This window comes from Salvia miltiorrhiza, chromosome 7, assembly GCF_028751815.1.
Source record: "Salvia miltiorrhiza cultivar Shanhuang (shh) chromosome 7, IMPLAD_Smil_shh, whole genome shotgun sequence".
Taxonomy (NCBI): Eukaryota; Viridiplantae; Streptophyta; class Magnoliopsida; order Lamiales; family Lamiaceae; genus Salvia; species Salvia miltiorrhiza.
This window is the reverse complement of record NC_080393.1, coordinates 21550448-21561295: the sequence shown is the minus strand read 5'-3', so window position 1 is coordinate 21561295 and position 10848 is coordinate 21550448. Positions and strand designations below refer to the sequence as shown.

The window sequence follows — 10848 nt, the reverse complement described above, 5'->3', positions numbered from 1 at the left end:
ATATACTACCTAAAGGAAGGATTCCTGAACCCAACCCTATATATGCGCGCGTGTGTGTGTGTGTGTGTGTGTGGAGTGGATCATCTAGATTCACCCCCTTATAATAGTATATAAATCTTAAATAAGGACCGCATAATGTGATTATGTGGCGCACTAGAAAAGTGACACATGGTGAATGCTTTTGAATGACTTTCAAGGCAAAATACACACAGGACAAAAATTGAAATGAAAATTTCAAAAATTAAAATATATATAGGGAAAAGTTCTATTGAGAAAGACAAATATTTAAAGAAGTGAGAAACAATCTCATCCATTGATAATGATCCATCAAACGATCCAGAATTAAGAATAAATCTCGTGTCCAAATTTTGATGAACATATCAATAATTGTGATGAAAATGTCAATAATTTTTTATGAACGGACGTATTTGTTGAAAAGATGTATTTGTTTAAAATTTCGCACTCCGGGATTCGATTCTCAAACGTTCAATCAAATTATAATTATGTTCAAAAAAAATTATTGACATGTTCAACGTTTCTAACTTAAAAAAAATTAATTTCTCCATAAAACCTAACCCTAATATATATATATATATATATATATATATATATAGAGAGAGAGAGAGAGAGAGAGAGAGAAAAGTTAAACAGAGAATGCTAAATATTTAGAGAATAGAGAATTCGTGAAACAAAAACGAACAGATCTACAATTTTTACGAACAAATCAATGTACTGCATGAACAGCAATTTGCCCCAGGTTCGAATCCTGTTGGTGGCGAGTTTTTCTATTTTTTTACTAAATACGTTTGTTCGTATATACTGATGAATAATGCAATATATACTGATGAATAACAAAATTTAAAATATTCTGCTCCCTCCAGGATTCGAACCATGCGAAAAAAAATCACCCTCCAGATACAATATCAGCCATAAGATTGATAAAATAAACGCACCAGATCGTGCCCTATATCTCACTAAAATTAGGGGGTCTCATTGGAGCGGCCCCCTATATATATATATATATATATATTATACCCAAAATTTATTTTTTTTCCTATGTCGTCGTCAAACCTTATAAGATATATTTTGGCGCAAAAAGTACAAACCCGCCAAATTGGTAGTACGAGACGACTAGACTCAAACTTTGACGGATGCCAATGTCTGTTAAAATACAATTTGCTCTATGATGTATCAACTTCTACACCTACTTACTTTATTCTCTAACATGTAATCAATATATCGAGGACTTATTTGTTATTCATGTTTGGAAATAGTCTAATTAGAGTAAGATAAATAATACTGCCTCAAAAAGTATGATAAGTAATACAATCAACAATTACTGTATTGTTAAAGTTAATTTATCTCAGGAGTGATGTGATATTATTCAAAGAGAAATAATGAAATAAGAGATTGATTCACAAAATTTCATGTACAATCAGAGTGTACCGTACACTCGGATTGATTCGTACCAAAATCCTGACTCGCATGTTAATCTAAATTGGTATCCTGATCCAAATCGTGTAAATGACACTATTAAGTTACACAAATGACACTGCTTATAATTGATACTATTCAATTATATAAATGACACTGTAACATTATAAAATGTTATAGTGTCATTTTCAATCTCATCGTGTTATTTAAAATATTATAGTCTCATTTACAATCTTATAATGTCAATTACAGGAAGTGTCATTTATATTTTTGAATAGTGTCAATTATATAAAGTGTCATTTATACGCAGTGTCATTTATATGACAAAATAGTGTCAATTATAGTCAGAGTCATTTGTATAACCGAATAATATTATTTATACGATTTGAGTCAAGATGCGAATTAGGATCTGGGTACGGGTCAACTAGGGTGTACCCAAGACCACCTCGAGATGATTTTGGTTTTATCTTGGGACCTCTTGATTAATAAGATAGGTACCAATTACATAGATAACTTCATATTATTTAGTTATTCAAGCTTATAAGATCTACCATACATGCACTTAAAGTACCACACAATACATGTGCACTTATAAGATCTACCATAAATCTCAACTCCCAAGCGTTCTCAATAATGTGGGGTTTCTTCCCACATTTCCACATTTATATTGCATTCATTAATTCCGAGTAAATAGGAGATTTTTTTTAACAAATTATTTGTCTATTAATTTAATAAATTGTCCTAAACGCGCACCCTCGCTAACACATCTTAATATGAGTAGAAATACTAATAATCAGAGCTAATAAAATTAAGGCGTTACTATTTAAGAGGAAAGTGCATGTTATGCAGTCATTGAAAATGAAATAAGTTGAATTTTGACATAATCATGTAAAGAATATAAAATTTGAGGCAGTCACCGAAAGGAAAGGAAAGACTTAGGGTTGATTTCAATTTTCAAACTTAATTTCAGATTTTTTTAAATTTAATTTAATTATATAATTTAAAATATATTTAATTAAAATTTTGGGTATTTCGGGTATACTCGATACCCGATACCCGATACCCGATTTTTTTATACGCTAAATACTTGAATTCGATCCCGAACCCTAATTTTTCGGGTATAGGGTACCCGATACCCGATTTTTTCGGGTCGAATAATCGGGTACCCTATTTTCCCACCCCTATGCCCAATTGGTGGAGTGAAAATTTAACTTTGTGTTTTGTTTTATAATTTAGGGCATTTTTACTATCAAACTTAAGGATATGGACATTTTTGCCTATTAACACCAATTGTTGCCCAAATTAAGTTTGAAAGGACGTCAATTAATTGAGTAGGTTTTTAAAAATAGTGTGTTGGGTTAAAATACTACCTCCGGCACACGAAACTTGAGCAATGTTTTTTTTGCACGAATTTTAAAATATTAATATTTATGTGTTAAGTGTGGTATGTGAAAAAATGAAAAAATTAATAAAGGAAAAAACTTTTGCCGAAAGTGCTCAAGTGTCACGGGGCAACCCGAAAAGGAATACTACTCAAGCTTCACAGGACGGAGGAGTATTTAAAAACCGTATTATTATTATTATTATTATTATTATTATTATTATTATTATTATTATTATTATTATTATTAGATTAAAATAAAAAGATACGTGCTAACTATTAAGTGGAAATGGAGTTTATGAAGTAATTTAAGCTATTAATACACGTCTAAATGGAGTAGCACTTACCAGTAAATGAATTCAAATTCCCGAACGCCATTAATTAAAAATAAAAAATAGTGGAAATTTTGAATTGAATTTAAAAAAAAAGTAAACTTTGTGATAAGACAAAGAATGAAGGAGACATGATATAGTTTGTAGTATTAATTAAAATAGACCGTCCCAGAAAAGTAAAAAATCATGTGAAGAAAAGCATCATGACTGTAACTGTGAAATATGTGTAGCATTAAATGGTCTTGGGCAGACATAAGGTACAGAAAATGAAATAGTGATAACATTAACTATTTCAACAAATCATTACATCATGATTTCTCACCAGTGGTCGTTAATGTTTATAGTACCTATACTTTTATTCATATTCATATGTGATGAAAATTATTTCTCCTTCATTCCCAACTAAAGCGGTGCGTATTTTTTTTAGCCGTTTCAACGAAAGTGGTGCATTTTGATTTTTAATAATAATTTTACACTTCAAACAATGTGACTCCATATACATTTACACACTTTTACACTACAATTTTATTCTCTTTAAATCAGTGCCCAAAAAAAGCGCACCACTTTTGTTGGGATTAATGGAGTATTATTATTATTATCCCTTCGTCCACAAAAATTACTTGTTTATTTTCATCTGACCACAAAGATGGTGTGCTTTTCCTTTTTTAAAAGTTTCTTTTATACATTAAACCTCATTCACACTCAATATTTACAAGATTAAACTCTCAAATGCTATTTGATGCGTGAAATTAGGTTAATTATCCTTATTATGTGTGATACTTAGTATGCAAACTATATAAATGAAGTAAATTATATTATAAAATGTTTATTTTGTTTGAGGTGAATAAGAAAGCAGATAGGGTAAATAAGGTAAGTAGTGGAATTATGGGCATATGCGAATGCGTAGGTCAACTCCAATAAAGTTAGTGTGAGACGTTGCACAAAGGTTGAATGTATTAACACACTCTGTAAAAGTGTAAAGTCAGGAGTGATGAGTAGTAGCTCAGTCTCATAATATTCCATTCACAAATGAAATATGTAAAGGATGAAATTATACGTTTTTATAAAAATATAATGTATGGATATATAATTTTAATATGGTGTTTGTACTATTAGTTCTTCGTTTCAAATTTACTAGTAGATCTTTAGAAATGCCTTTGACCTTAATTTGATTAATTTTTTATGGGACAAGATAGAAATATTTTTATTATTTTATACATAATTAGGAATATGTGCATAAATACACTAAGCCCATGTTTGGTTGGGTGTTTTTGGAGGTTGGAAAGGGAATCAATTAATTGAATTAATTACTTATTGTTTGGTTTAAATAATAAGGTAATCATTACCCTTACTTGGGGGTAATCCAATCACCCAATTTATTACCCCTCAAAATAGAGAAGAAACAAAAGAAAGGGAATCCCTTACTAATGATTCATTTCCATTGTAAAACCAAACACTCAATAAAAGTAATGCTTATTGTTATCATTCCACTCATTTATTTGATTTCATTCACTTTCCATTCCTCTACTTGAACCAAACGACCACTAAGATATTTATGTGAAAACACCATATACTTTTTCTCAGAAAAAAAAATCAGAAAAATAGAGTAAAATATTACTCCTTTCATTCCCTTATTGGTGTTTCAAAACTTTTGGGCCCACAAATTAGGAAGAATATGTGAATTGGTTAAAAGTGGTGGGCTCATATTTTTTAAAGGATTAATTATTCCATCAAAATTATGTCATTTTTAGCATTCACAAAAAATGACACTTTCATTTTTAGAACATGACTCTATATTTTTTCCTTATCTTTGATCCTTATCAATATACTTTTTTTGCAAAAAAATCATCCATAATCCACACTTAATTCAACAGTAACCACTCATTTTAGACAATAATGGACAATTTATTCATTAAGGCTGCATTTACTTTGATGGATAAATTTATTCATGGAAAATGATGTATAACAAAAATTTATGTCTTTAAATGTCTTATTTCTTTTTCAACATTTGACACAAAAGCATTTTTCATTCCTTATTTTCACTTCAATGATGGATAGTATTATCCCTCCATTTTTTAGTGGATAATATTATCCATCCTTAAATGAAAATAAGGAATGAAAAATGCTTTTGTGTCAAATGTTGGAAAAGAAATAAGACATTTAAAGACATACATTTTTGTTATTCATCATTTTCTATTGATAAATTTATCCATTAAAATAAACACAGTCTAAATAGATCACCAAATATTGCATTAAAACTTGTGTCGAACTATAATTGGACAAAGAATAACTAATATTTTTTAAATATGTAATATTTAGTGTTGTTTTTACAATTGACGATCAAATCAAGAGATCAGTAAAATAGTAATCAAGAATATGAATTTCCAATTTAAAATATACTATAAATATATGATAACATACGAAATTAAGACGATTTTACAACAGTAACTAAGGGTCACAATAAAATTTCATCTTGATCTCCTGGCTATCATCATTGAAACACTTGTAGCAGTTACTATGTTTGGTTGAATTATTTTCTTTTTTTCCGTACTTGCTTTACAGCTCATGACTCGTGTCATATTAGTTACGAACAAACATCCCATTGCGTTGATTTTACAGTTGTTAAAATGTTTTTCTCCTTGACAGACAACTAAATTCCTAAATTTATATACTAGCATAGTAGCATATACTCCATTTTGTAGCCTTCTGATCATTTGTGACCACTACACATAAAATTACCATTAATTACTCTATTGGATTTTACTAGTGATATTACATTGCATTTTAAAATAAAATGAGAAATATTTCTTCCGATCATCATTGTAAAGTTCGTAAAAAATTAATTCTCGAGATAGTACACACGATTATTTAATTTATTATGACTTGGACTGCAAATAAAGATCTTTTATAGTGATATTTCAATTACAAAGACAATTGCGAACTTTTGCTCTTTCTTTTTTGTATAGCTTGTGTAGCAGTAATTCAAAGAGAAGATGAATACAAATAAATTCCAGCTTGGATTGGTCAAAACCTTTCAAAGCTACAATTAAAAATACTAGGAAATTATGGGCAAAAATGTTTTCAGACATCATAATTTGAATTGGGCTGTGGTTGCTTCTCCACGGTTGACGGAACGTGTGGGCGTGGCTAGAAATTTCAGATTGGCCTTATCAAATCTAACTCATACCTAAATTAATTTTTCTTTTGATAGAAAAATAGTAGTAGTATATACCAAAAAGAATGTCACTGGCGACATAATTTGTGTGCATTGCATTAATCATGATTACTAGCGATTGGCTCCTTCTCTATCATTATTCTTTTTTGGTTGGAGTAAAATGGAAGCTGTTGTATTTTTTAAAGCCCCCCCTAGCCCCTCCATAATTATTTATTTTACAGAATAATTCCAAGTTTCGTTCCATGCTGCTACATTTTATTATTTCATAGTTTTGAGGTCGTCTTCTACAAATTTTTTATATAGTTTAACCTTATTAATTACTCCCTCCGTCTCATTAGACTTGTTTAATTTTTTTTGGGCACGGTTATTAAAGAGAATATAATTAGTGTAGTAAAAGTGTATAAAAATGTGGGATCATATTGTTTATAGTGTAAAATCATTATCAACTATAGAAAAAGACAAGATCAATAAGACAACCCAAAAAAAAAATCAATGGGACCGAGTGAGAATATCATAATTACCACAGTTTATGCTAAAAACTTTTGAGAAACGACCATTTATGTTAAAATCTGAGACGTATATGCTTTGAACTTATTTTGACACGTTTTTAAAACAAGTACGTTTGAGTTATACTATTTTCATTCAATAAGATTTTATTTGTTAAAAAAGAATCCAGCTGTATTTTTACCTCATATTATTTCCTTGAAGAAATATGGCAATTTGGAAACTTCGTTAATAATTAAGGTTACAAAGAACAGCACAATGGTAATTGGCCACACACTACGTACTTGAAATTTTTACCTTTTTTTGTTGAGCTAGAGATATGATAATTTATATGGAAAAGAAAAGCCCAATTATGTAATAATAATAATAATAATAATAATAATAATAATAATAATAATAATAATAATAATAATAATAATAATAATAATAATAATAATAATAATAATACGATGGGTGAAAAGAAATTAGAAAACATATACCAGCGAAATATGATACGTATAATATGTGAGTACCACTGGCATTTAACTCTTGTTACTGTTATCTTTTTTATATTTTATACATTTATTTTTATTCTAATACTTTATAGATTGGTATTGATATCATTAATTCTATAATTTACATAAAAATTAAAGTCTGATTTATTCATTTTATTAATTATTTGAAGTTAAAGAGAATATGAACAGATCAGACTTTAACTTTTATATAATTTATAAAATTAATGATTTCACTAAAAATTTATAAAGTATTAAAATAAAAATAAATGTATAAAACATAAAAAAATCATGCTAGCAAAAGCTAAACGTGAACTATACTTATATAAATATGTAGCATAACATTTCTGTTGTAACCAATCCCTAAGAGTTGTACCTATTAGCTACTCATATCGTAACTTGGTGACTTCATATTGTTATAGTATAAGTAAAACAATTTCTTATCAAATGAATTAAACATAGAAATATTGAGCTATATCATAAATGCTAGTCGGTATCATTACTAATTTGTCAACATCTATTCCTTAAACAGCTTAACTTTTAAACTTCAAACTGCGCCAAAAAAAAATTCCCTGTATGACTACCAGTAAGGGAAAAAACACATATTGGGGTTGTAATTAACGCAATTCTTGCCACTTTGGAATAACACAATAACACACTATTTTAAATTCAGTAAAAAATATGTTATATAGGCTATAGCATCACCCAAAAAAGGGATATAATTCACTGACGGCATTGTCATAAATCGATTTCTTTCGTATGAAACATATTAGACGTTTTTGTAATTTTAAGAGCATCTACTCCCTTTCCTATTTCACTTTAAAATTTTCCAATTTTCCAATTTTCCTACCACAATTTTTTGAATTCTGAAAAGAAAAGAAAAAAAAAACATGAATGGTCTCACCACAACGTGCGTAAATTACATTAGGCGAAATGCATCGTACAAACAATAATACATACTAATAAATTTTCTAAACTTATTTGTGGTATTAATATATCTGTACCATAAATTAATTAGCATTAGCCCCACCGCGGAATTCGACCCTCGTATCATAGCCACAAACGATCCGTCGCGATCTGCGAAACTCAATATAATTATGTCGCCGGAATTATTTACTCCATCTATATCCCCGAAAAATCTACAACCACATTTTAATTTTAGTACATACATACATCATTAGATGGTCGTGCTACGCCTCCTCAGTAAATGCGATCCAAATTCCAAACATATACATAGTATTTATTTTAAGTTAAAATTCGAAACATAACTTTTTTGACCTTAAATACGCACCTCCATAATTTCGCATCAGGCGTTGAATTATTGCGCACCCAAAATCTAAATCAGAGGTTTTAATGTTGTTGGCTCAATTATCGTTGGAAAAATCTTCGCAAACGAAACTGTAGATAGATTTGGTTTTAGCTTAATTTTCTCACGTATGAAATTTGCCGAAGACCGAATTTGGTCAAATACACAACCGCAAATCACGCCATCCCCAGTGACAATGGGAACAAAATGGAATGACACTTTGGCATTGCAACATCCACATAAATTAATCACTCGTGTAAATTTAATTTTTTTTGCTTGACTAAAATACAGAAAGTAGCCGATTACTCGAAAGAATCTATTTATTTAATAATTTAAAGAGGAAGCTACATATTGATTCAAATAAAAACTCTACCCTAAACAAAATTTGGCGTTGATTGGCAAGCCGATAAACACTAAGACACCGCTACTGCTCCATCCGCAAACATACTTTCTTGGTAAAAATCTTCTTCCGCTCGAACCAAATTAAATTCAGGAATTAGAACATCAAAGTCGCCGGAAAATTCTTGCAACGACGAATCATAAAAATCTGTCAACTCAGCCTTATTTTGAACCGCCACAAATTCCTCTTGAATCGAACATTTAACATCTCCAAAACTGTGTCTTTGTGGGAACTCATCTTGAAACGAATCCTTAAACAAACCTGGGAATTCACATTTTAACTCTCCAAAATCAAATTCGTCGAGTGCCGAATCGTTAAAATCTCCAAATCCTAATACGTCATCGATCAGAAAATTATCTCCGGTTCTAGCATTGTCACTGCAATTTTGTTGATCAAACAGCAACGTCTGATCTTGGGCTTCGAAATTGAAGAAATCATCCAAGAAATCGGTGGTCATAGGCAAGCCGTCCGGGGAATAATCCGGCATGCCGGCTCGACATTCCTCCGATGCAGCCGAGCAAACGGCGTATTCGACGGCTGAGCCCTTTATCTCCCCACACACTTCGTCTTCGGTTTTGGAAGCACTAGGCGAGCTCTCCTCGGCGCTGGTGAGGCTGCTTCTGAAGCTAAGAACAGAAGCCGGCGAGGAGCGGTTCCGGAAATCATCGCAGGAATCGTCTCCTGACAGCACATTGAGTTCCTGCAATTCGTCTTTACGGGTGGGAACGGCGAAGTTGGTCAAGGCGTCCGGCCCCCGGAGTTTGATGGCGGCGTTGTCGTACACCATCGCCGCCTCCTCTGCGGTGTCGTAAGTTCCCAACCATAACCTGACCTTTTTGCAAGGGTCCCTTATCTCGGCGGCCCATTTACCCCAGGGACGACGCCGCACTCCGCGGAACTTCCGGCACTCGCCTTCCGCGAGCGCCGCCGCCTTGGAAGAGACTTGCTTGGGTTTGGGATGGAGAGTGGCTGTGCTTCTCTTCCGGCTGTTTTCAGGATTGTTGCGCGCCGTCTCCATCCTTATCTCGCTCACAAACTTCTTAACACGGCGGCGCGGGAACAATTCCCCCTCCTCGTCGCTCGAGGAATCGGTGGCGTCAGGATCGGTGACGGAGATCCTGATCGCTCTTGGCTCGTGCGGTGGCTCCACGAATTTTTTGGTGATTTTTCTGTGCACTGTGTGTTTGAGTGGCCGTAAATTTGCAACATCCATCGCTGTCGACTTTGATCTGTAACATACAAAAGCTATTTGCTCTGCATAGAAGAAGGGGAAAGTGGAGGCAGCCTTTACTCAGAGACAGAATAAACACAAACTTTTCATTGAAGAAGAAAGAATGAGGAGTGTGAGAGAATTTAACATTGGGAAATATTGTGTATGGAAAAAGAAAATTGTAAAATATCTGGATTCTATGGTGCGGTACAAGAATCCTTGGAAAACCCCTCAAGGAAAGTGGTAATGAATGGAAATCTTTGACTGTGAGGAGATTGTTGTGAGTATTCGGAGAGGAAGAGCACAGCCATGAAATCACTGTCTTATAGGATCTCCCAAATTGGAATGCGGATACTATTAATCTTTTTATTTACATTATTAAATTATTTACCTTTTCGTTAAAATCTCATTTTACCAAAAGTCGGAACGGATTAGTATTCTTGTTTCCTTAAGATTCGAATAAAATATCTCATAATAATTAATAATGGAAAAGAAAACGGGAAAGTCTACGGGGGTGGACACCGGCCAACGCCGCGGTGGGCCGGCCATGCCACGGCTCGCCGCATAATGAAGTTGTGGAATTCCGACACGTGGACTGTGTGGGGCCCGATGGGG

At 32.3% G+C, this 10848-nt stretch overlaps 1 protein-coding gene across 1 annotated transcript; it reads right to left on the bottom strand.

Moving 5' to 3' along the window:
- Window positions 1-8925: 8925 nt before the first annotated feature.
- On the bottom strand, window positions 8926-10576 carry LOC130993403 (ethylene-responsive transcription factor CRF4-like). Its single transcript, XM_057918282.1, has one exon. It carries the CDS (start codon window positions 10234-10236, stop codon window positions 9037-9039), a length of 1200 nt encoding a protein of 399 aa, XP_057774265.1. The 5' UTR covers window positions 10237-10576; the 3' UTR covers window positions 8926-9036.
- Window positions 10577-10848: the final 272 nt, after the last annotated feature.